Genomic DNA, 27,844 nt, shown 5'->3' with positions numbered 1-27,844 from the left:
TCGGCCTGTGCAGCAGCCAGCGCGCCGCCCGCAATGAGGGAGATCGTGCACATCCAGGCAGGGCAGTGCGGAAATCAGATCGGCACCAAGGTGGGTGCGAGGGGGCAAATCGCCCTTCCCGGGGACGTGGCCCACGGGGCTGGACGCGTGGTTTCCCGGCGCCGCTAGCCCAGGCGGTGGACGGCGTAGCGCGCCCGGGATTCGGATCGCCGTGGGTCGGTGTGGCCGCGCCACCCCCGCCGGGACCTGTCCCCAATCCCGCTGGGCCGCCCAGCACCCCAGAGAGTGCCCAGCTGGGGCGCGGAGGGGTAGGGAGCAACCGTCTAGGACCCCTGTGCTCTCACTCCCACCACCCAACCTGCGAGGCCTCCTAGCAGTCTCGACAAGTCTCCGACTTTGACTTTTGCTCCCCAACTCTGCTGCTGCACCCGTGTATTTTCTTCCCGCCGGTTTCCTGCATCCTACGAACCCAGTTTTCCACCCTAGGCTCCCAGAACCCCTCCCATCGCGCTGCCCACCCCGAGGGGGTGGGTGTGGGTGGGGCGCGGAGTATCGGAGGCACAGTGATCTGACCGTCTGCCCTGTGCCGCCTGCCCCGCACTAGTTTTGGGAAGTTATCAGTGATGAGCACGGCATCGACCCGGCCGGAGGCTACGTGGGTGACTCGGCTCTGCAGCTGGAAAGGATCAGCGTCTACTACAATGAGTCATCTTGTGAGTATCTGGGCCCGTCAGCCCAGCTCTGAGCGGGCCTGCAGGCTCCGCCCTCGCTCCTCTGGGGCAGGAAATCCTCGACTGTTTGTTTCAAAAGGCAGGATTCCGCCCTTCGCGCCGCTCTGAGCTCTGGAATGAGATAATGCATCTGAATTGGAAAATCAATTTAGTAGGTCGTATCATCAGAAAAAAAGATAGAGAGAAAGTTGGCATGAAATGGAACTTCAGAATAAATCACAGTGCTTCTCAAGGATCTTTAGAACTATTTCAATATTTCAACAGATAATTTTCTTTCACTGTAAAATGCATATTGTGTGTGTGTAGGGGGGGTGGATTGATTAACAATTTGAAAGGTACTCTCTTAGAAGAGTTTTTTGCACCTTTGGAGACCTCCAAAAATATTCTCACTCCCTGAAAGTAGAAACTACAGACAATCCTGGTCACTTTGGAGAATTTGTAAAAATTCCAGATTATCTATGTTTATAAATATATAACTTAACATTCCACCTAGATACAGTACTTTTAGAACAGTATTTGTTTGTTTGTTTTACAAAAGTGTGACTTTGCCTTCACACAAGATAAACCGCTTTGAAAACACAGAAAGTGACAGCTCTTACCCTTCCTTCCAAGCCTTGGGCTGCTAACTGCAAGGTCAGCAGTTCCAAAATAGCAGTGGCCCTGCAGGAGGAAGACTGGGCTTTCTACTCCAGTAAAGAGGTACAGGCTTGGAAACTCACAGGGGGCAGCGCTACCCTGTCATAGGGTCGCTATGAGTCTGCACTGATTCAATGGCAGTGAGTGAGTCTTGGGAGCTAGAAGCACACTCTTGGCCAAGTGGTTATGCTGCTAACTGCAAGGACAGTGGTTCAAAACCATCAGCAGTTCTGCTTTCTATTCTCGTAAAGTGGTGCAGTCTCGGAAACCCACAGGAGCAGTTCTACTCTGTCCTATTGGGTTGCTATGAGGAAAAATTAACTTGATGGCGATGAGTTTGGTTCGAGACTCTTGGGAGTGACTTGGCTGCTCATACACACAAGCACTTAGGAAGAGTAATAGGCATATTTAAATCACTGGGTTTATTGTTTATTAAGCAGACAAAATGTCTGGTGCACCATTAGGGCACAGAAGACGACACAGGTATAGTAAGAAGATAACCCTTATGTCTGTCCATCCATCCCTTCTCATACCACAGTAGAATGCAATCTGCCTTATCTTCACAGCCTGGTTTAGGACAGTTTCTTGCCTACTTGTCATGAAAGTGGCTTACAAAGGAAAATACTACACTTTTCCCTTAAATAAATGTCTCTGGGGGAGACAGAGACGATGGGTGAGGTCCATACAGGTGCTCAGATTGTAGCTGAGCTACAGTTAGGTACTGCATGAGGGACGCTCCCAAACAATGTCATGGCAATTGTTACAACAAGTCCAGTTTATCATCCTGACACCGAAAAAGTAAAACTCCCCAACAGTAAAGAGGTGACATTGTTTACTGGAAAATATGCCATGGGACAAGTCAGAACTATCTCTTACCTTGCTTCTCCTCACACCGCACACGGTGCCCATTTCACTAGTTTTCTCATGTGGAAAATTCAGGAATGGGCTGATGTTTTCAGCATCTCTCCCAAGGTTAAAACACTGTGGTTCTAAGAAGTAATGGTCCTTCTTTGAAGGACCTTGACTTACACATTCTAGGCTTCTGGGACTTGATATAGAGAATGCATTATTATGGGGAAGATTATAAACCAGAGTATAACCCTTGTGGTTGGGCTTTTTTTTTTTTTGCCTCATGCAGCTCAGAAATATGTGCCTAGGGCCATCCTTGTGGATTTGGAACCAGGAACCATGGACAGTGTGAGATCCGGGCCTTTTGGTCAGCTCTTCCGACCGGACAACTTCATCTTTGGTAGGTCCAGTCTTTTACTACCTCCTTCTTCTTTACCAACTCCTTCTTTTTTTTCCCTTAAAAAAATCAAATTAATTTATGCACAAGATTAGAAACACCAAGTGACTTAGAAAAGTTTAAAATAGAAGTCAACTGTCCTCCTCCCCACCTCCAGCTGAACTCCTCACTAGGAGCTTCTTTTAAGTCGACTTTTTCTTCAGGAAAATAACCTGTATATTTTTCAATGACATCGTTCGAAAAATAATAGATCTTGGTTGAAAATACACAACAATTTTAGCCATGCACCTCTCTCCTTCAGGAAAAAATCATTTCACCATTTGCGACTCCTTTGTTGGTCTGTTGACTTGAGTGTTATCATCTGTTTCTTTTATGTGAGGCTTATTTTAAAAGAATCATGCAATCCTTTTCTTCCTGTCTTTCACATAAATAAATGATGATAGCACATGCCCATCCACAAACTCCTAAAGAAAATGACACAAAATTGAATGAAGAAGTGCTATTACTGTTAACAGGTTCTGGAATTAGGAGGAACATGGCCACCATGCCAAGAATTCTATAATTATCGTCTCTGAACAAAGTTTGGAAGTAAGAGGAAAACAAGCCAGCCTGATTTCTGAACCGCCCAAGTAGAATAAAGGCCAGATACGATATGGCAATTCAGAGGCAAGAAGTCCTAAAATATAGTGGATGCTTGATTGCCCTGAAAAATTATGGCTGAGCAACCTTTTCCATTGATTCAGTCCCTGCTGCACTGGAAGCTGTGAGGAGGTGAGCTAACTTTCTCAGCACTCCTGCCAGGTCCCAAATGACCCACCCCCACACTGCTTGAGTCTGCAGCATTGACAGGGGATGGGAGGGGCTGCAAAGGAGAGCTGACAGCTTTCTCTCCACACATGATAGGGCCCCAAGTGAGCCCTCTGCTCCATGATTGGGTCCAGAGTCAGAGGAGAAGGTGAGTTGATGACTTTCTCTTCTCACCCACCTGGGCCCTGAGACTTAATCTAATCCCATAGATGATGGATCTACTCATTCTTCAGCATACCTGGATGAATTTGCCCTGGAGGAGGGTGAGATTAGGTGATACTAAGATTAGGTGTTGGAAAGAAGTGAACTTATTTAACCAGTGCAGGGAGAATGACTTTGGGTGAATGTGAAACTCATCAACTATCTGCAGTCCTGGGGCTTAAAGAAGCACAGCCTGAATTACAGCTCTATCAGAAGGATTACTTTAAAGAGACCCTGGGTCCTGTTCTGACACTCAGATTCATTAAAGACAGCTTGGGTGGGCTGGAAAAGTCTTGGATATTGCCTTCTCATACCTGTCATGACAGCTATACTGGGCACTGGCCTGTACCACATAAGAGCTTCCCTCAAAACTGGGATCTTGACAAAAGAAAGTATTTAACTTTTTCCTGTCATCAACCCCTGCTCAGAATATGCTTGCCACACAACCTTGCCATCCTTGAATCTATAAGAACTATAGCAATTGCATAGAAAATACACTTATTCTAGTTTTATCTGAACAACAAACAGATAAACATTTAAACAACACCGTGTCTCAGAAACATGAGTCAATTTCTGTGTACACGAGAAAGGAATAAAAAGACAGTTCAATTGAACTGAGTGACATGCAAGTAGAACTAGACCCAGAATATATTTCATATGAATAAAAGACTTTGAATCTTCCCATAAGGGAGTTTAGAAAAATGAACTTCAGCTGCTTGATATTGATGGAGGAAAAAATTCTACAGAATAAAAAGAAGAGAAGAGAGAAGAACCAAGGAAAGTACTACATAAACAATCTGACATTGTGAACTTGGAATAATTCAACAACTGCGAATAGAAATCCAGAAGATACACACTAAGATATTAGAACTGGGTAACACTCTTAAAGAACAAAACAGTAGAAATTAAATAATAAAAGCATAAATCAGTGATCTTGAAGATAAAGATCAGCCTATAAAAAAGACCAAAATAGCTGAAGAAAACATAAGAATTGTATAGAACACTATCAAAAAGAACAACTTATATTTGATAAAGGTTCCAGACCAGAAAGAAGAAAAAATAATCACAGAAAAAGTAGTTCAAGAAATATTAGAAGAAAACTTCCCTAACACATGAGTGAACAGAAAATATTCAAGAACCCCAGACAGAATTAACCTCAAAAGAAAATTCCTATGACACTTCACTGTCAAACTTACTAACCTCAAGTAAAATGAAAGAATCCTAAAAGTAACTGAAGGAAAAAAGAAGAAGAACCACCTAAAAAGGCAATCTAAGAAGACCAACCTCAATTTTTTTTCCCATGGAAATTTTGCAGGCAAGAATGCAATGAAATGATATGTATAAAACCTTGGAAGAAAAAAAAAATGCTGCCAACCACAAATCTTATATAAAGCAAAATTATCCCTCAAATACAGGGGAGAAATAAATTTTCAGACAAAGATAAACTAAAAGTTTGTAAAAACAAGATCAAACTTATTTAAAATAAAAAACACTAAAGGAAGTCCTTTGGACAGAGAATTAACAGCAACACAAGAATTAAGAGCAACAACTTAAAATCAACATCTAAGACACCATTATCAAGAATATATTCTACTTGGGAGAGAAGGGGAAAAAAGAGGAGCTGATACCAAGGGCTCAAGCAGAAAGAAAATGTTTTTAAAATGATGATGGCAACATATATACAAATGTGTTTGATACAATTGATATATAACTTGTTATAAGAGCTGTAAGAACTCCCAATGAAATGATTCATTAATAATAAAGAAAATATTCTACTTAAGTAATGCACAAAGTGAAGCAAAACTTCAAGAGAAATACAGGTAACAGTCCACAATGAAAACAACAATAAAGCAATAGAGAAACAGAGTAGACACTAAACAGTCAAATTGAGAATTTGTGTAGTTCACAAAAGACAACAAAGTGCCTTAAAATTTGAAATAAAATAATAAAGAAACAAACAAATTTAAAAGAAAATAACAAAATTTGAACAATAAAAAAGGAAAACCATCAAACTTACCAAACAGTAAGAAAAAACCAAAAAGAACAAAGAAAATATTGACCAAAAAATTCCACAGAAAAACAAAATTAACAGATAAGTGTAGGATGAACAAAGAAAATAATATCTACATAAAAATGCAGCAAAAATGACAGCAATAAGACCATAGTTATTAATAACAGCATTGGCTGTAAATGGATTAACCTCACCAGTTAAATGAAAGAGCTACAAGAATAGATAAGAAATCACGAGCCATTAATAAGCTGCTTATAAGAAACACTTCAGATATAAATGCAAAAACAGATAATGAGGTAAAAAAAACACATCTAACTAATGGTAGTCAAAAAGGTGGGAGCTTCAATATTACTTTCTGACAAAATAGATGTCAAAGTAAAAACCTCAGGATCACAATGACCTACTATAACCCCCTCCGGGGGAATGGACAACAGAAAAGTGGGTGAAGGGAGACATCTGTCAGTGTAAAACATGGAGGTGGGGGGGAATTTACAAATTATGAAGGGTTCATGAGGGAGGGTGGGAAAATGAGCTGATACCAAGGGCTCAAGTAGAAAGAAAATGTTTTGAAAAAGATGATGGTAGCATAAGTAGAAATGTGTTTGACACAGTGGATGGATGGATTGTGATAAGAGCTGTATGAGCCCCCTATGAAATGATTAAAAAAAAGGGGGGGCTTCATGATAGACAAAGAAGGCCATTATATAATAATGAAAGCCAAAATTGAAATTGAAGACATAACCATAATAAACATATATCCACCCAATGAAAGAGCCTCAAAATATATTAAATTTGCTAGAGTTGAAGAGTCAAATAGACAAATAGAATCTACTACAATATTGGTAGTAGGATAATTTAATATACTATTTTCCAGGAAAGACATTAACTGTAAAGAAAATCAACAAAAATACTGAAGAACTAAACACAATTAAACAATGTGATGTCTTACACATACTTCAATCAACAACAACACAATATACAGTTTTTTCCAGCGTTCATGGAACATATTCTGGAATAAATCATGTTGGACCCCAAGGCAAACATCAATAAATTTAAAAAACATTGAGAAATTTAAAACAATACCAGTTACTATAATGAGTCCAAAAAGAAAACTACCTTTTCAGATTATAATACTATAAAATTAGAAATCAATAATAGGAAAATCAAGAAAAAAAATCAGCTACATGGAAATTGAACACCTTACTTACAAAACACTGAGTAATGGAAGAAATAAAGAGTGTAATTTTAAAAATTCATTGAAACAAATGAAAATGAAAAACAGCAGAACCCTTGGGACACAGCAAAAGTAATTCTCAGATGGTAATTTATAGCAGTAAGTGCTCACATCAAAAAAGAAGAAACAACCAAGAGGTTGATTCTTTGAAAGTATTAACAGTAAAAAAAAAAGAGAGAAAGTATTAACAGTATTAATTAGCCACTGGCAAACATAAGAAAGGAAAAGCAAATATTACAAATAAATGAAATAGGTGACATCACAACAGATACTCAATAAAATAGAAATCAAGGGGAAATTTTCTTAATGTAATAAAGACCCTACTGTAATATCAACTTAATACCAATATACATGTAATATCAATGGCCAGCATTTAATACAATGGAGAAAAACTTAAGACATTTCCCTTCTGTATGAGAACAAGAAAGGGTTGCCCTTTATCACCATGCTTATTTCATGTAATCCTGGAAGGCTTAGCCAGAGCTATTAGACACCAAAATAAAATAAAAAACATTTAAGTTGGCAAAGAAGAAACAAAATCTCTATTTGAACATCAGATCAAACATGATTGTGTTTATAGAAAACCCTAAAAGCTCAAATGAAAAATTGCAGGAATTATGGAATATTCGGCAATCATTATACAATAATCAATTGGAGTCTTATATATAAAGGGGCTTCTGAAAAGTAAAATTAAACAATACGATTTACTATAACCTGTCAGAAGAGAAAATACTTAAGAAAAAATCTAACCAGAGAAACAGAAGACATACAAAGAAAACTCTAAAACCCTTCTAGAAGAAACCAAGAGACTTACATAAATGAAAGAATGTCCTATGTTCATGTACAAGAAGACTTAACATATGAAAATGTCAATATTACCTAAATCATTCTGTAAACTCAATGCAATTCCGATGCAAATTCCAGCCCAGTTTTTTAAAGAAATGGGAAGTCTATTCATCAAGTTCATATGGAAAGGAAACAAACCCAGGAGAAATAAAACACTATTTAAAGTCACTCCCCATGTTGTTCATATTCCACAATTTAAAAAAAAGAAGGGAGGGTGGGAGGAAGAAACGGTGTTTTACACCAATAAAAAGGAAAACCTTAGGTCACTGTCTTGAAACCCCTTTGAAATCCTCTCGTTTCCTTTCCCATCAGATCTAAGTACTGGTCTGAGTGGTTACAAAAAGTGGAAGGGTCACATTGAAATGGTCTTCAGTGCTTTTGTAACTAGTTTCAAACCGATATAAATAAATAACCCCAAATCACAGACTCCATCACACTGTAACTGTGACTTTTAGGGTCAAAGCATAAAAGAAATACTAGTATACTTCAAATTATAAAACAAGAAGTAAAACCTTCGGAGAATTTATTGGCTTATGGTTTGATGTACTTGTAGAGAAATCAGGCAATGATCTGTTATAAAGATGTCTCAAAAGAGCAAATTTTCACAAACATTTTCTAAGTTCTCTAAATATCATCTGTTTCGTCATTACCATAATAATCCACAAAATATGTGGGCAGGAAACTTTTTTGATAATTTGTTCCTGGGTTTTGCCCCCTTTGATATTTTGAAGAGACGAAGACTAGATTCTAAAGTCCTTTTTCGTACATCAGGAAAGCCAAATTACCAATAGTTTCATAGTCCACAAATAGAGATATTTACATCTTTTAGATATTTCTTTCCTGTTGTGGTTTGTCATTGAGCCAATTCCAACTATGACAGAGGAGGAATAACTCCCGAGGGTTTCCGAGGCTGTAATCTTTTTGGAAGCAAATGGACAACTTTCTACATAGAGAAGCAGGTGGGTTTAAACTACCACCCTCTCAGTTAGCTGCTGAACAATATAAATAAGCACTATACCACCAGAAATCTCTAGTGACTTTACTGGAGACCACAATTATCTCCAAGAGAAACCTCTGCTCATTTGATAACCACTAGCCAAGAGTGACTCATAGTGACCCCACAGGACAGAGTAGACCTATCCCTCTGGGTTTCCAAGACTATCATATTAGAGGAATAAAGAGAGAATGTGAAAAGCCAATACATAAGCATGTGATCTTTCATAGCCGTTTCTCTTAAGTGTCCCAGGGGAAGGGTGACAAATTTAAACATTTCTATTTCTGACGATTTTATCTTGTTAGATACTACAAATCAATATTATTTTTCAAAAATAACTACTTCAACTGTTGAGTACGATTTGTGCCTAGTAGGGAAAAAATGTTACTCATCAACAGAAATTCCTTCATCTATCAAGATATATTTTCAGTTAATGGTGAAAGTATTTTTTGATTGATTACAAGACATGAGGAGCTTTGGTGGCAGAATTGATTATGCATTGGCTGCCGCCCACAGGGTCAGCAGTTGAAACCTACTAACTGCTCTGTAGGAAGAAGACGAGGCAGCTAACCCACTGCCATCAAGTTCATTCTGACTCATGGAGACCCTATCTAGGGTTTCTGGAACTGTGGGAGCAGGCATTTCTCCCAAGGAACAGTAGGAGGGTATGAACTGCTGAACTTGTGGTTAGCCTCACTTGCAGGAGCCAAGTCTCTGCTCTGACTTTAGCCCATGGCTGTGGAGATGAACTGACTGTATTCTACCCTGATGCCCAGGAACCAGTACCTACGTATACACTTTTAGATCAGTGGAGCCAGCATTTAAATTAATTTGTTGTATATCCTGTTAAGGTTCTAAAATGAGTGGAGAACCTTTTTGTCTGCCAAGGGCCATTTGGATAATTAGAAGGTAATTCATAGGCTATGCTAGTCAAATATTTAATTAACTCACCTCTGATGTAATAGCAGAATGGCTCCTCAGTGGGGAGGCATGTAATGTTAACTGGTATTGATAATTTTGCAGGTCTTATAAGGTTTAGAGGCTGGATGTTTCCCACCCCTGTAAAAGCATCAAATCATGCTCTGATTTTTGTGGATCTGGATCTGTCAAAACCTACAAAAATTGTGTCCTAGTATGCTAGTTTTTCACAGCAGCAGCTTCAGCAATACTGGATGTTTCTTCAGTAAATTGAACCATACTTTAGAACCAAAAAAGGAGAAGATAAAAAGTCTGGTCTTATCTTTTTTATCAGTTAATAAACATAAGCATAGGCTCACTGTGAGTCAGAACCAACTCAACAACATCTAACAACCACAAACAGAATTGAAACAGACAACACTATGAAGTGAAGGCCCTATTCCCAGCCCTGGCCCTACCCCAGGGAGCCCTGGTGGTATAGTGTATTAGCCACAGGGCTGCTAACCACAAGGTCAGCAGTTCAAAAACACCAACCTCTCTGTAGGAGAGAGAGGAGGTTTCTGCTCTCAGATCACAGGTCACATCGGCTCTCCAGTTCATTTCTTGTTCATAAAAAGGTAGTTTTTAAGCCACCTCTTCTTTGAGCTATAAGGAATTCCTCCTGTATTAGTCTTGGTACTTTAGAGAAACAAAACCACAGCAACTCATGTATAAGAGAGTTTTATGTAAAGAAAGTGTGCATCACGAAAACATCCCAACCCAATACTGCCCAAGCCCACAAGTCCAACATTAACCCATTGACCCAACACCAGTCCACAAAGTCCTCCACCTCACAAAACAGAGGCAATGATGCCGACTGCAGGAGGAAAGCTGAGTCAGTGAACGAATAAGCATCTCAGCATTAGCAGGGTCTCCACACGGCTGCTCCAGCACCCAGGGCTGCATCGGGAAAGGTCCACGTGGCTTTTCCTTGGGGATGTCTTGTAGGAAATCCATCTTGCAAGCTGAAGCAGAGAACTGCTAAGGCAGCTGCACCCTGGTGCGACCATCACAAAGCAAGAGACCAGAGAACTAGAAAGGCGAGGCTCACCACCCATTTATCCCTCCGCCTTTCAATTAGCCCCACATGTGTTAATCGGCCAGGTTGGCACAATTAACTAACTCACCTCCTAAGGCATTACTATGGCTAATCTCCTCAAGATGATTAGATGAGAAAAATGAAAATGTTAGAATGGTGATAACAATAAATGTACAAATGTGCTTGACACAAGGGACGTATGTATGGATTGTGATGTGTAGTACGAGCCCCCAATAAGATTATATTTAAAATATATTTCAAAATATATAAACAATGATTTACCTTGAATTTTAATGCAACAAGAAAAAAAAAGATATACAGCCTGGAAAACCCACAGGGGCAGTTCTACCCTGTCCTCTAGGGTCACTATGAGTTAGAAATATCCAATGTAGAAATATCCAAACTATGAATATACTAGATTGTCTGGCTATGCAGTTGTTTTCAAAGCATTTACCAATAAAAGAGATAGCAAAGCTAAAAAACGCACTACCATCAGGTCGATTTTTGACTCATAGTGACCCAATGGGATAGGTAGAAAGAACTACTCATGTGGGTTTCCAAGAGTGTAAGTATTTATAGGAGAAGAAAGCCGCATCTTTCTCCCATGGAGTGGTTAGTTTCAAACTGCTGACCTTGTGGTTAGCAGCCCAACCACTACAACCGCGAGGGCTTCTAAAAGAGACAATAGCTACCTGAATTGGAGATGGTTCATCCCCCAGTGGTCTTATAATTCATCATTTCAGTAACAATTGGTAAATTAAACCACTTGTCATTCCACCTTCAGTTATAATTTGAAATGGCATTGAAAAACATGTATGAATATGATTTTTAAAATAATCTTTTCTTGGCATAGCTGCCAAGCTTGTAAGATTGTGGGAAGGAGTTTCATGGGGAAAATTAAGCATCAGAAAGGTACAATTTCTGTCATGCCTCCTTCTTTACCGCCCCCCCTGCCCCCAACCCCCCTGATTCAGGGCTAGAAGGAGGCTCAACCAAATGAACTCACTGCTTTGCAGTCACCTCTGACTCATTGCGATCCTGAAGAAGGGGCTGTGGGCTCTGAGGCAATCTGGAGTCTGCAGCAGCCCTGCTGCCAGAGCTTAGAAATTGCAGCCTCTAGCTTACACTCTGGAGGGGTTTTTTGTTTGTTTGTGTTTTAATGTCACAACTTATCATTATAGTGGTGTTCAACCAATGACCCCCAACTATTTAACATGGAACCTTGCTGTGAGACTGCAAAATATTTTCAGACATTACCAGTTACATTTTTTTGGTAAGAGCATAGAGAAACTTCATGATTTATCAGTCAGCTATAAATATTTAGGAAGCAGAGTGAATAGTATGAAGTGGAACAAGGGGAAAAATCAAGTTCAGAGTTTCTGTTCACTAAAGATTAATCCAGTTTGTCTAAAGCCACCTACTTATTTTCAGTTACTAATTTCTGCTATTTTAGCAGAGTGGATCTCAGACTGTTTTTAAGAATTGTACTACCAGTCTGTCCTAACATTCCAAAGGTGTGACTACAAGAGTCAGACTTCCAACTGTTTAGTCTCTGTTGTGATCTGGGCAGGCTTTGGGTGGGGCATGGCTGAGTGGGACGTGGTAGATGGGGGTGGGTACCCTGAGCACGGACAGTTAGCATTTAGGAGCCTGCCAAGAGAGCAGGCCGGACGAGTGTCACTGTGCAGCTGGAAGGAAGAATTCTACATTCTTAAGAGAGAAGAGTCACTTCCTGGACAATGTCAAACAAAGGTTTATGAAAAATACAAGGACAGGAGTCCTCGAGGGGCTGAAATGATGGGTCACAGGTTGATGAAGTGAGAGTTATCTGTCCAGTCCATTCTAAGGGCCTCTGTGCGTCTGGATAAGAGGTGGAAGTGAGTCCAAGAGGACCTGGGAGGCAACTGTTCAGATGGGTGGATTCACTTACTAGAAATATGACTCTTTACCACTTAAATATGCTTCACGGGTTCCTTACAAAATCAAAGCAGCCCCTTTGCACCTGCTTTCTCAGACAGTGCATGAATATATCATGTGAAGCGTGAACACCATCCCACTCCAACCCCCACTCGTCTCTCTCTTCTGCTGGCCTCTGACTTGCTAGACGTTTTTCTATGTGCATATGTTTTGTGTGCAGGTGTGTGTGTAAACGTAAACACACACACAGACACACGGAGTTTATTTTATTTTTGGAAAATGGAGTCATGAGTGTTAAAAAGCCCCTGAGTGTATCTTTTTTTTTTTTTTTTATTTTAATCATTTTATTGGGGGCTCATACAGCTCTTATCTCAATCTATACATCTATCCATTATGTCAAGCACATTTGTACATTTGTTGCCCTCATTATTTTCAAAACATTTTCTTTCTACTTGAGCCCTTGGTATCAGCTCCTCATTTTCCCCCCTCCCTCTCTCACCCTCCCTCCCGAACCCTTGATAATTTATAAATTATGATTTTTTCATGTCTTACACTGACCTATGTCTCCCTTCACCTACTTTTCTGTTGTCTGTCCACCAGGGAGGGGGTTATATGTAGATCATTGTGATCGGTTCCCCCTTTCTCCCCCCACCTTCCCCTTACCTTCCTGGTATCACTACTCTCATTATTGGTTCTGAGGGGTTTATCTGTCCTGGATTCCCTGAGTTTCCAGCTCTTATCTGTACCAGTGTACAAGCTCTGGTCTAGCTGGGTTTGTAAGGTAGAATTGGGATCATGATAGTGGGGGTGGGGTGGGGGATAGGAACATGAGTGCATCTTGACCATCCTCCCATAACAGAGTATCTTTCAATATAGGATTCAAGAGGGTTTCAAAAAGTTTATGGAAAAATGGAACTTAAAGATAATGGAAAAATTTTACAAACTTTTTGAAGTCTACTTGTACATGTATCAAAATTTACATTGTTCTTCCTTATTGATAGACTTATTTTGGGTTTCTTCTTCTTTTTTAAATGTTTTAGTAGTTAACTTGATGTAACACTCACACATCATACATTTCCATAGTTAAAGCTCTTTTAAAAAGAATTTTATATATATTATCACAATCAGATTAGAACTGATGGTGATGGACATTTTTAAAGTCCTTAAAGGACTTCATTTTTTAATTATCTCATTACCATAAAGTACATGTTTGTTTATTAAAGTTAAACTTTTATAAGCAATGTTGGAACTGAATATCCCTGTAATCCCTCCCTTCAGCCACATCCATTGTCATTAGTTTGATACTTCTCCAATCTCTTTCTTAAATATATTTTAAAACTTTTTATTGTGAATTGGGTAAAGGTTTATAAAGCAGATCAGTTTTTCCATTCAACAATTCCTACACATTTTATTTCCCCTCTATGTAACATCACTTGTCCCACTTCCCCTCTGTTTCCTTTGTCCACTCTTCTTTCTTTCCTAACCCTTCTTAACGTTATCCTTGGGTTAATGCTGCCCTTTTTGATCTTGGTGGTTGATGATTCTAAGAAATGCATACCTCACTAGTGTTATTTTTCCTCTTGTAGACCTATCTTTTCCTTGATTGGAAATTGAGACATGAGGGTGAGTTCATGAGCAGACCTCAGGGTGACCAAGGGCCTTTGTCTTAGGGGTTACCAGTCTCTGTGATTCCAGTAAGCCGGGTATTTCTTTGTGTTGTGTGTGTGTGTGATTCTGAGTTTTATTCCTTATTTCTCTCCCACTCTATCTAGGATCCTTCAGAGCAGTTGGTAGTATGAGTCCCAGACACCATCTAGTTCTTCTGGTTTCTGGGTATTGATGTTCACATGGACCATTAGTTCATTGGTCTAAGGACAAACATTGTATGAGGTGCTTATTTTAAAAATCCGAGAAAAGGTTTCCACACTAACAGTAAAGTTCTTTGATAGTAACCAGGGGGTGGAAAGTAAAGTTACTGGCTAGCGCAGTGGTTTTCAACCTTCCTAATGCTGTGACCCTTTAATACAGTTCCTCATGTTGTGGTGAGCCCCAACCATAAAATTATTTTTGTTGCTACTTCCTAACTGTAGTTTTGATACTGTTATGAATTTTAATGTAAACATCTGATAATTCAGGATGTAATTTCATTGTTACAAATCGAACATAATTAAAGCATAGTGATTAATCACAAAAATAATATGTAATTATATAGTATACAATATTTATTTCTAATTACAAATAAATGAAATTTTGTCTTGAAGCATGGTGTAGCATGGGTAACAGTCTTCACACCAGGTTCTCATATGTGGACATATCTGCATGTGGGCGGACCGGCCTGGAGATGGATAGAGAAGTGGTGTCTAGGTTCCTAAGACCATCGGAAATATGTGTTTTCCAGTGGTCTTAGGTGACCCCGGTGAAAGTGTTCGACCCCCAGTGGGGTTGTGACCCACAGGCTGAGAACCACTGTCATAGGGAAGGGTTTCAATATATCCCTGTGTTCATAGATAATACCCTTTATTTTGTGTGTCAATTTGCCATTTCACTAAGAAGTGACGTCAAGGGATAGTTTTAATTCAAAGTTTAAAGAGTATCTCAGCTATCTGGACCTTTCTACAGAAAAAGTTTGCCAACCCTTGCCCTAAAAGGGTTGCCCATTGTTTTAGTCCGGGTAGACTAGAAACAAATTCACAGACACTCAGATGTGTATGGGAAAGAGCTTTATATAAAGAGTAATTGTACATTAAGAAAACATCCCAGCCTGGTCCAGATCAAGCCCAGAAGCCCAATATAATCCCATTTGTCCAATACTAGTCCATAAATTCCTCTTTAGACTCCCGTAGCCATGTAATAATGCTGAATGCAGGAAGATCACAGGTTGGTGGGTGGAAAGTTTTGTGGATCCAGTGGCAGTAGAAGCATCTCAGCACTGGCAAGTGTCTCACATGGCTCCTCCAACTCCCAGAACTCTGGCTGCACCAATGTAGCTCCATCAGGCTCATTGTCAGTAAAGTGTGGGTATGTCCTACCTCCAGTGAGCTATTTATCTCCTTAGTGCCTCCAAATGAGGTCATCAAGCTGTGACCTGATTGACAGGTTAAACTCCACCCCTTCACTCTTAATATGCTCAGATTGACAACAGATTATGTAACTACCACATCCATTAATTTCTGATATCTAGAGCAGAGGGGCTATCTTTGTTTCTGTTTATTCCAAAGCCTGCTTGTTTAGGTTTACCTTGGATTCTTTGAGCTACTCTGTATATTTCTTTCTTTTTTTAAATTTAAATACTTTTACAGCTCCCACCATAATCCATACATTCATCCATTGTGTCAAGCACATCTGTACATATGCTGCCATCATTATCTTCAAAGCTTTTCCTTCTACGTGAACCCTCTATAGCAGTGCCCCCTTTCCCCTCCCCCATGAACCCCCGATCAACTATAATTTTCATACTCCATATTTCTAATACACATGTTTGTTCTTTTTTAAGTTGGTCTCTGATACTTGCTACCGTCTATCTGGGCAATTATAGTTTTCCCATGTCGTGTGGTGGTGGTGGTGGTTAGGTGCTGTTAAGGCAGTTCCAATTGATAGCAACTTGATTTATGTGAAGCAGAACAAGACACTGCCCGGTCCTGTGCCATTACCGCAATTAGTGTTATATTTGAGTCCATGGTTGCTACCATCTTGTTGAGGGTCTTCCACTTTGTTACTGACCTTCTACTTTCCCAAGCATGATATCCTTATCCAGAGACTAGCCTTTCCTGAAAACATATCCAAAGTACATGACACAAAATAATGATGCATTATCTCCAGGCTAACTCAAAAGAGAAATAAATTCAGTTCATGCATTTAATTTTTTAATGATTTTCAGGAATGGTATTAAGTGTGACCATTGAGGATAGTGACATTTGAGGAGGATCCAAATCTCTGTGGAGTACACAGATTAGACAATGAAAAGGAATTGTATTCTCCTATCTTTGACCTCATGCAGGATTTTAAATATGGTGACCGTACAGAAAGCTCACGGTGGTATCTACAGTGACCAACATGCTTTGCTCAGAACTGAGGGCTTCCCCCAAACTAAAACATTTCCTAACACAGGGTTTTCATTTATTTCAATTATTCCATTAATTTAAAAAAAATTAGAACAGTCCCAGGCAAACTCATAGTACCTAGTTATCCTAGGATAGTGTAAGATTGAAATTAAATGTGCATAATTTGTAAAGTTCAAAATAATTGTCATAGTAAAAAAAAAAAGCTACTAGTCTCTTTAAATAAAACCCAAAAGTCTGATATATTCCTGTAAAACAAACAAAAAACCATCCAGTTCTACTGGCATATAATTTGCATGTCTTACAATTCCATAGTCCAATTACATGAAGAAGAGTTGTACAATCCATTTTAGAACATTTTCTTCCTACTTGTACTAATTATTAGCTCCTCATTTCCCCCAACTGCCCTGCCACACCCCTAGAGAACCACTTACTGTCTCTATAGATTTACCTACCCTAGATTTCATATACAGGAAAACATTTAAAACAAAAGACCTAACAACTATAACAAAGTAAAACAGATAAAAACTTCACCTTAAAAGTAAACCAAAAATATCAAAACCTAAAACAAATTTAAAATGATTCAAAAGGAGCTCAAAAAACAAAATCTTAAATTTTCATCTAACCACACCTCAAACAATTCACTTTCCAGTATATTCTATCCACATCCTTGGTCAGAGGGTATTCACTAGACTAGAGGTTTAATCCATATGTATTTCCCCTGTATTTTTTTAATTGAAACAAATTTCAAATGGGACAAAAGGGAGATCGTATGGTATTACATTTTAACCTAACTATATATGCCATAATTGATTTTACAATGTTCTGATAACAAGGCTGTTATCAGGTCCCTCAACCATGATCCCTTTTAAAAGTAGTTTCATTGAGATATATATAATTCATATGATAGAGTTCATTTTTGTTGAAATATTTTAGTCAAATGTTTTTTAGTCAATGTCAGAGTAGAATTGTTCTGTATATGATAAACTTAAAGATAACCATAGTTTATTTATAACAATTTTTAAAAGTAAAAGACCTAATTGGAACCTTAAACATAAAATAAAGCTAAATAAATCAACAAAACATTAGATAAATGTATTTATAAATGTAGTAATTAACCATAAATTAAAAAATAACATAACAAATTTGAGACACAATATTAAATGGTTAGTATATACTGAAGTTAGTAAATACTGAAGATAGTAAGTCTCTACATATTGAAATAGTAACAAAGACATTATGGGGGAATAGTATGTATGTATCAGTTAAAATTACTGGGTTCCAGTAAAGCTAGATTCAAAACAAAACACAAAGTTGCAATCAATTGAAATAATCAAATCATTATATAATACTATGTGTTGCTTGTCTAATTAACTAATAAGCCCATTATTCACATAAGGACTAAACCTAAAGAAAATGTACATTCCTTTACTTGGGAATATGTCTCATGTAATTTACAATATAGTAAATAAGCCTTGTATTTTTTATTTGTTTAACAAAAATAATTGATTGTGAAAAACAAAAACAACCAAACAAAATAAATAAAAACAAAACAAAAACATAATTGATTGTGGCTTTTTACAAAATTTAAAAGTTGTCAGAAGTTCACTACAAATGAATGAGAAACAATATTTGAATTATTTAATGAAAAAACTTAAAAGGTTAAACTTTAGCTTATTCAACAGGTAAATAACTTACTTTTTAAATTAAGGATAAGAAGTTAGCATAAACTTAGATACACAGAGCTTTTGTTTCTTAGACAAATGTTCACACACATACCTATACACACATCTTAATTATATAAATATTAATAAATAATAAATAATAAACCACTATTATAAGGAGGGGAAAATAAAACACAAGATAAAAACTTTCAAACCAAAGCTAATAGATTTTTGAGATCACCTTGGGGAAGCCTGGGAAATTTCACTGATTCATAACTAATTTCCAGCATTGGGGGGTCAGTATCAGGTCCTGACTTGCCAGTATCATGCTACAACAGAAAATTCTATCTGTTGGTGCTTGTTGTGAATTGTTGTTATGGGTTGTGTCTATCCCCACAAAATCTAGTTAACATTTTGAACTATGTTGGGAGAAGACTGGTTTGGCTAGAGAAACAAATCCAGTGGCATTAAATACGTATAAGTAAGAGCTTTATATCAAAAAGCTTTATATATCAGGAAAACATCCCAGCCCTGTCCAACTCAAGCCCATAAGTCTGATACTAGTCCATAAGTCCTTCTTCAGATTCATGTAGTCACATGCAGGATGCAGGAATCTCACAGGTCAGTGGGTGCAAAGTCTTGTGGATCCAATGGCAGTGGATGCATCTCTAGTGCTTTGGCTGCCATTAGGGTCAGCCAGCAGGAAGGTGAAGGTAGAGAGTGGGGGAGGTTCTCAGGACTCTCCTTATGAGAAAGCTATGGCCACCAGGAGGTTATCATCAGGGTGTTACCTGAATGACAGGCTAAACTCCATCCATATCTTCTTACAGGTGCCATGTTGGTACAAAAATCCTAACTAGAACAGCCCCAAACTGCATTGCATACAGGGTTTTAGTGCAGGGTAAGATAAATGGGCCTCAGCATCTCTACCTCTTTTTTTCTATCATCTAAACCAGTGCTTCCTGAAATGGGCAATGGAATGATCCCGGGGAAGGCTGCAAAAGAAGACAACCAACCGCCCATTATCCTGGATTATGGGCTATAGTACAAATGTTTTCATTTGCCAGTGGGGCACTGAGTAATTTCTTTTTTTTTTCTTTTTTCTGAAAAGGGGACAATAGGCTAAGTTTGGGATTCTATGACCTAAACCACACCAAACTCATTGCCATATAGTTGAGTCCAATTTGTGACAACCCTACGTATTATAGAGTCAAACTGCTCCATAGAGATTTCTTGTCTGTAATCTTCGTAGAAACAAGTGGCCAGACCTTTCTTCTGAGGTGCCCAGGAGTGAGTGCAAATCACCAGCCTTTAGAATAGTTGAATGACATTGTTAGAACATAACTCCTTCCCATATTCATAGGTACTTAAACAAGATTTATCAGTGTTTATATGTGTAAATGGAGCCCTGATGGTAGTGGTTATTTGTTGGGCTACTAACCACACGGTCAGTAGTTCAAAACCACCAGCTGCTCCCAGAGGAAAAATGGGACTTTCATCTCCCATGAAGAGTTACAGTCTCAGAAATTCACAGGGGGCAATTCTATCCTGTCCTATAGGGTTGCTATGAATTGGCATCAACTCAATGGCAGAGAGATTTATATATGTAAATTTTTAAAAAAGGTTAAAATTGAAACCAAACTTTATCTCCTTCTGGCAATATTTAATACTCATTCTTGAATAAATCAAATAGATAAAAATACATAGATACAATGACATTTTTAATACCTTATAATTATTTCAAACTGCTGACCTTGTGATGGGTAGTCCAACTGATAACCTACTACACCACTAGAGCTCCATGAACATTGATTCAGTACTGACTCACAGCAACCCTATAGGACAGAATAAAACTGCCTCTGCATTTCAGAGGTTGTAAATCTTTACAGGAACAGAAAGCTACCTTTTCTCTGGTGGAGCAGCTGGTAGATTTGACCAATTGACTAATGTGTAACAAAATAGGCCACTAGCCTTTTGGTGATAATGGGACATTTAAAATAATAAATTTTAATTATTGGATTTATTTCTGATTTTTATATTCCATTGAATATACTTAACAGAATAAAAATTTTACTTCTTCAAATATAGTGCCCCAGAAATTAATGCTATACTATTTGTAACTATTTGAATTTATAAAGAAAAATTAGGTGTGGTTTCAAACTGCCGATTCATAACCCACTCCACCACCCGGGATCCTGGGAGAGTGCATAGTCTGTGAAGACAGGACAAGTGAAAAAGTATGGCTGCTGGGGCTCCAGTTCATACATGCCTGGGTTGATTCCAGACACAATGTGTCTAAACATGTCTCTCTGATCAGTGGATGGCTGCAGTTATCTCTGTAACAAACACTTGTCTCCTTAGGATGCCTTCCAAAAAGGATACTTTGTAAGCCATGGGATAAAATGATTGGTCAAGGCCAATATTAAAATTGTAACAAAACTCAAATGGACATCTTCCCAAATCATTGTAACTTTGCAGCAAGTATTCAGGAATGTTGCCTCACATAAAAGATGGCTAAGAGAGTGGGTTGGAAAGGGGGAACCGATGACAAGGATCTACATGTGACCTCCTCCCTGGGGGACGGACAACCGAAAAGTGGGTGAAGGGAGACATTGAACAAGGCAAGATATGACAAAATAATAATTTATAAATTATCAAGGCTTCATGAGGGAAGGGGGAGCGGGGAGGGAGGGGAAAAAAAGGAGCTGATGCCAGGGGCTTAAGTGGAGAGCAAATGTTTTGAGAATGATGAGGGCAATGAATGCACAAATGCTTTACACAATTGATGTATGTATGGACTGTGATAAGAACTGTATGAGCCCCTAATAAAACGATTTAAAAAAAAGATGGATAAGTGGAGTTTTTTGTTTTTGAATTTTAATATTCAGTGTTTATTTTTAAAATATTGCCCCCTTGCCTTGAATGGAGGTGGAGTGTGTGGTGTCCTTCAGACTAAAAGTAGCACATGCCCTGATGTTTTGGCTTTCTTGGCATTTGTTTTCCAATGAAGTTAATTGAGAGGAGCCCAGTGGTGCTCTGGGCTAGGCATTAAGCTACTAGCTAAAGATCTGCATTTCAGTCCAACCAGCTTGCAAGAAAGACGCGGCTGTCTTCTCCTGTAAAGGAAATGTTTTCAGTTGGAATCTACTTGATTGCAGTGGGTTGGGTTTTGTTTTATATTTTCTTTTTTTTTTCCTCTTAAGCTAATTAACAGGGTTGGGCTAGGGTCAGTTGTTCGCTGCCATTAAGTTGGTTCCTATTCATAGCAACCCCTAAACAACAGAAGAGAACAGTGTCTCTTCCTGCTTGAGTCAATATGGCAGCCACTATGATAATCCATCTGAGGACCTTACTTTTACTGGCTGTTTTATAAAACATCATGTCCTTCTTCAGGGACTGGTCTCTTCTGATAACATGTCTCTAAGGTTTGCCATCTTCACTTCTAAGGAGCATTCTAATTTTACTTTTTTCTTGTGACTTGGGTGAAGGCTTTCAAAGCAGATGAGTTTTTTTTTTTTTTAATCTCATTGATTGTAATTTTCACAATACAACATCACTTATCCTACTTCTTCCCTGTCCCGTTTTTATTCCTCCTTCTTTTTTAACCTTTCTGAACTTTGCCCTTGAGTAAATGCTGTCCTTTGGATCTCAAATGGCTGATGGTTCTCAGTGCATGCCTCACTAGTGTTATTGTTCCCTTTACAAACTTATCTATTGTTTGAAAATTGAGCCATGGGGATGAGTTCATTTCTAAATGTGAAAGGCGACTAAAGGCTCAAGGGCTCCATCAGTCTCTATGAGACCAGTAGGCCTGGTCTTTTTAAAAATTTTGAGTTGATTTCCTTCCACTCCATACAGAGCTTTCTAATGTGATCCCTTTTAAGAGCAGTTGGCAATGGTAGCCAGGCACCATCTACTTCTGCTCTCAGGTGTGTGGAGATTGATGTTTGAATCAAACACTTTAAGGAGCATTGGGAAAATCTCAAAAATCAATTCAAGCCAGAGAGATCAGCTCAAAACATTTTCAGAAAACTGAAAAGGAATACCACCTGAGTCCCTCAGGTATAATACGTTTTTGCTATTTTTATATGGTGTAAATCAAAGAGCAATGAATTCTTAGAAGAGGTGAAAAGACTATAGATCTACATGGAAGATATTTCCAAAAATTGTTCATTTTGATATTTTTGTTTAATAAAGGTTTGTATGATTTTGTAGCAATATTTTTTACTTTATATATTCAGGAGTAAAAGAGCAATATGTGAAGAATACTATAGTTATAGGCAATTTGCAGTGTCCAGAAAAGCAAATAAATAAAACCCAAGTCCTCTTTACTGTTTTTTTTTCCTTTTGCCTCCATTCATGTATATATAGGCCTATATTATTTTTACAACTTGGAAAAAGTCCTTTCTCTAGTGATAAAACTCTAGTTTTTTTCAAAGCTCTAATGAAGTAAAGTTAAAAATAGAATTTTATATTTAAGAACTAACCACTCATTCAAGTTTTCTTCTGTGAGATAATATTAACATATTTAGTGAAAATGTGCTTATATCTACAGTAAGATTGTCTTTTCTTGTAAGGTACCTGAGTTCTTGGGGTAAAAATATGAAATCTTTTAGGTAGGTAACAATATTTCAAGGGAAATTTTCATGATTTTTTAATTCCATTTTTTAAATGAACTTCCTGAAGCCAACTATGTATTTAATTATAGGAACAAAATCAAGAATGGGTTTTTAGGCTGAGGAGGACAGTGGGAGCCCAAAGTCCATCTGCAGAGTAGCTAGTCAGATCTGGCAGATCCCTTCTGGCCGCAGGCAAGGGACTTGACAGCTTTACTATGCGAGAGAAACTATTGTAAACTTGATGATAGTGCCTCAAACTACAGTATACTCGGCCAGTTGACCTCCCTCTTTACCCAACTTAAATTTGCTCTGGGCTTAAGTATCTCTTGCTTGTTCCACAATAGAAATTTCTTTGCTGTCTTGGTAAAGATTGTTGGCGGTCTTTTCTTTTTGTATTATTATTTCCTTCTTTCTGCTTGGTTTTGTTTATATTTTTATTTATGTTAGGTTTCCCAGTTTACAAAACATGAAAGGAATGGATGAATAGAAGCAATAACCAGTGCAATGTTTTACCAGGGAGGAGGTGGGTGGGGGGTGGGGGAGAGGAATGAGGGAACAATGAATGTGGGTGGGTGGGGAGCACTAAAACGGATTGTGATGTATATACAACTCTTTTAAAAAGTGACTTAACAATATGTTTATCACTATAAGATGGGCAGGATAAACAATCCTGAGGAGAAAACAATGGATGGATGTTGGTGGGGGGTGGGGGTGGAGTTTGAGAGAGGAGGAGGCAAGAGGAAGGGATCAGGGAGACAACAAACTCTAGGACAGGGGGACAAGGGATCCAGAATCAATGGCAAGGAGGATGCAGAGTGCCTGGTGATGTTGGAGCAATTGTAATGTAGCCTAGCCAAATGAAGGGTGAATATGATAGCGGGGCAGAAGGAAAATAAAAGGAAATACAGGAAATAACTAAGAATTAAAAGCTATCTAGGTGTATAGACATGTATATATGTAAATACATTAATATATAAAGATGGGTATTGGTCTATATACATATATTTATATGTTAAAGTATTAAGATAGCAGATGGACTTTGGGCCTCTACTTAAGTTTTCTCTCAACACAAGAACACAGTTCTGGCACTGTGATACTCACCTTACCAACACGATCACTGAAGGAAAAATGGATGCATAAGCCAAATGTGGTGGAGAAAGCTGATGGCACCCGGATATTAATAGATATAGAATCTGGGGTCTTAAAGGCTTGTTAATTAAGTGTTAAATAAGTTAAATAAGTGTCCTTCTATCAGGGAAGCAACAATGCCCACATGGAAGAAGCACACCAGCTTGTGTGACAAGGTGTCAATGGGAACAGGTATCAGAAAGACTGAAAACAAACAATTATATTGATGTGAAGGAGAGGGGTCAGAGTGGAGACCCAAGCCCATCTGTTAATAATTGGACAATCCCTCACAGAAGGGACACACAGAAAGGACAATTCATTCAGGGTGCAGCATAGCACTGATGAAATACACAATATTCCTTTAGTTCTTTATTCCTTCCTCCCCCACAATCATGACCCCAGTTCGATCTCACAAATCCTGCTAGACTGGCATATGTACATTGGTACAGATAAAAGATGTTGACAGACGGAATCCAGGACAGAAAAACCCCTCAGAAACAGTAATGGGAGTAGTGATTCTATCAGGGTGGTGGGGGAGGGATTGATATCAATGATAGATGTATAATTCACACACCCCCAGGGGGACAAGTAACAGAAATGTGGGTGAAGTGATACAGCAGTTGGCATAAGATATGAAAAAGTATATATATAATTTATTAAAGGTTCGTGAGAGTGGTAGGGTGGGGGATGGTGGGGAAAAAAGAGCTGATAACAAAGGGCTCAAGTAGAAAGAAAATGTTTTGAAAATGATGATGGCAACATATGTGCAAGTTCGCTTGATGTAAGTGATTTATGGGTTGTTAAAATATCTGTAAGAGCCCACAATAAAATGATTTAATATAATAAAATAAAAAGTGACTTGACAATGGAAGTGTATGATATGTGTATTTTATATCAAGAAACCTTAAAAAAAGAATTGGTCTCAGAAACTTTTGCAACATTACTTCTGGATAATGAATGAGAACTCTAATAACATTTAAAAGAATTCGTTTTGAAAATATTTGTACATATTACAATGTCAGAATGCTTAGAGAGGGGAAGGTGTATTAGTCTGGGTACTTTGGAGAAACAAATCCACAGCAACTCATGTATAAGAGAGTTTTATGTAAAGAAAGTGTGCATCACGAAAACATCCCAACCCAATGCTGCCCAAGCCCACAAGTCCAACATTAACCCATTAACCCAAGACCAGTCCACAAAATCCTCCACCTCACAAAACAGAGGCAATGATGCCGACTGCAGGAGGAAAGCTGAGTCAGTGAACGAATATTCATCTCAGCACTAGCAGGGGTCTCCACACGGCTGCTCCAGCACCCAGGGCTGCATCGGGAAAGGTCCACGTGGCTTCTCCTTGGGGATGTCTTGTAGGAAGTCAATCTTGCAAGCTGAAGCAGAGAACTGCTAAGGCAGCTGCACCCTGGTGCGACCATCACAAAGCAAGAGACCAGAGAACTAGAAAGGTGAGGCTCACCACCCATTTATCCCTCCGCCTTTCAATTAGCCCCACATGTGATTATCAGCCAGGTTGGCACAATTAACTAACTCAGAAGGTGACTTATTTTTTAATGTGTACATTTTGTCCCCTTTAAATTTTATGTGCAAGAATTACATATTAAAAATTAAGAATGTACTTTACCAGGTCAGAAGATAATGTACATTTTTAAAATTCACTCATTTCTCTTAGTAAAGAAGTTTTGACGAGTGCCTTTCTCTTCCCCTTCAACTTTGTACAATATATTGTTGGATAAAAACGAAACCAAATCTACTGCCTTCCAGTCGTTTCTGCCTCACAGTGAACGTGTAGGACAGAGAACTGCTCCTGTGTGTTTCCCAGAATAACTCTTCAATAGGTACGCAGCCTCATCTTTCTCCCAGAGTGGCTGGTGGACACGACTTGGCAGGGAACATCCCATTGTTCATCTTTTTCTGTGACCATTCCTTAAGGTACTTCATCACTACTTCCTTCCTGAGTCATCCTATCTAAACCACATGCTGCTCTCTCTTTTGGTTTATTCCAGGTCAAACAGGAGCAGGAAACAACTGGGCGAAGGGGCACTACACAGAAGGAGCCGAGCTGATGGACTCAGTGCTTGACGTAGTGAGAAAAGAGTGCGAGCACTGTGACTGTCTGCAAGGGTTTCAGCTCACCCACTCCTTGGGGGGAGGAACAGGGTCTGGCATGGGCACTCTGCTCATTAGCAAGATCCGAGAGGAATATCCTGATAGGATCATGAATACCTTCAGTGTCATGCCTTCCCCCAAAGTCTCTGACACTGTGGTGGAGCCCTATAATGCCACCCTCTCTGTTCACCAGCTGGTTGAAAACACAGATGAAACCTACTGCATTGATAATGAAGCTTTGTATGACATTTGCTTCCGTACCCTGAAGTTAACCACTCCCACCTATGGAGACCTGAACCACCTAGTGTCTGCCACCATGAGCGGGGTCACCACCTCCCTGCGCTTCCCAGGCCAGCTCAATGCTGATCTCCGAAAGCTGGCCGTGAACATGGTCCCTTTCCCCCGTCTCCACTTCTTCATGCCTGGCTTTGCACCGCTGACGGCCAGAGGTAGTCAGCAATACCGGGCCCTCACAGTCCCAGAACTTACTCAGCAGATGTTTGATGCCAAGAACATGATGGCCGCCTGTGACCCAAGGCACGGGCGCTACCTCACGGTGGCCACTGTCTTCCGGGGACCCATGTCCATGAAGGAGGTGGACGAGCAGATGCTGGCCATCCAGAACAAGAATAGTAGCTACTTCGTGGAGTGGATCCCCAACAACGTCAAGGTAGCTGTGTGTGACATCCCTCCCCAAGGTCTCAAAATGGCTTCCACCTTTATCGGCAACAGCACAGCCATACAAGAGCTTTTCAAGCGCATCTCAGAGCAGTTTTCAGCCATGTTCCGCCGCAAGGCCTTCTTGCACTGGTTCACTGGAGAGGGCATGGATGAGATGGAGTTCACTGAGGCTGAGAGCAACATGAATGACCTGGTGTCAGAATACCAGCAGTATCAAGAAGCTACAGTTAATGATGGAGAAGAAGCTTTTGGGGATGATGATGAAGAGATCAATGAATAAAGGAGCTTCTCCACCTCAAATGCTAAATAACTGATGTTATTTCTTTACCCCTGGTGTATCCTGACCCTATGCATTCATCTAAATTTGTTGGTGTAGGCCCTTCACAAATGCAGAATGGTATTATCTGTCATGTGGAGTAACAAAAACTACATTAAAATAGCAGACTTGGCAGTCCTCCCTCCTCCCAGCAGATCAGCTGTGAAGATCTACAAATACTGTGGCTATCAGCTTTGCTACTTCACACCACGGAGTAACACCACCCACTCTAGTAAGAGTGGCGGACTTATCCATGCCTTTAGGATTAGAGATAGCATTATCAGTGCTGGTAAGCCTAATCAGACTGGAGAGCCAATGTGAGAAGCCCATATTTATGATCTTGTTTCTCTAGAACCATTCCCGGTACCTAATGTGTTAGAGAGATTCTCTAGAGAAACAAAACAGGACACATATGTATGAATGTACAGACAGATACAGGAATATAACAGCTAATTAGTCCACACAGCAGCACGGGGCTCAGTTCAGCTCCCTTCCATGGAACAGTTAATACACAGCTCCCTTCCGTGGAACAGTTAATACATTATTTATTAATAATAATAAAACAGTTAAGTCTCTGAGGCCACAGTGGGCTAGACAGACCTTACCTTCCATTAAGTTCTCACCGAGTCTGAGACTCA

At 39.2% G+C, this 27,844-nt stretch overlaps 1 protein-coding gene across 1 annotated transcript; it reads left to right on the top strand.

The window, feature by feature from the left end:
- On the top strand, positions 1-27,275 carry TUBB6 (tubulin beta 6 class V). The gene is made up of 4 exons (XM_004702871.2): positions 1-90; positions 605-713; positions 2,506-2,616; positions 26,107-27,275. Exons 1-4 carry the CDS (start codon positions 34-36, stop codon positions 27,168-27,170), a joined length of 1,341 nt encoding a protein of 446 aa, XP_004702928.1. The 5' UTR covers positions 1-33; the 3' UTR covers positions 27,171-27,275.
- Positions 27,276-27,844: the final 569 nt, after the last annotated feature.

Source organism: Echinops telfairi, unplaced genomic scaffold, assembly GCF_000313985.2.
Source record: "Echinops telfairi isolate 266 unplaced genomic scaffold, ASM31398v2 ScPeMD7_57;HRSCAF=196, whole genome shotgun sequence".
Lineage (NCBI taxonomy): Eukaryota > Metazoa > Chordata > Mammalia > Afrosoricida > Tenrecidae > Echinops > Echinops telfairi.
This window is presented reverse-complemented; position numbering and strand designations above follow the sequence as displayed.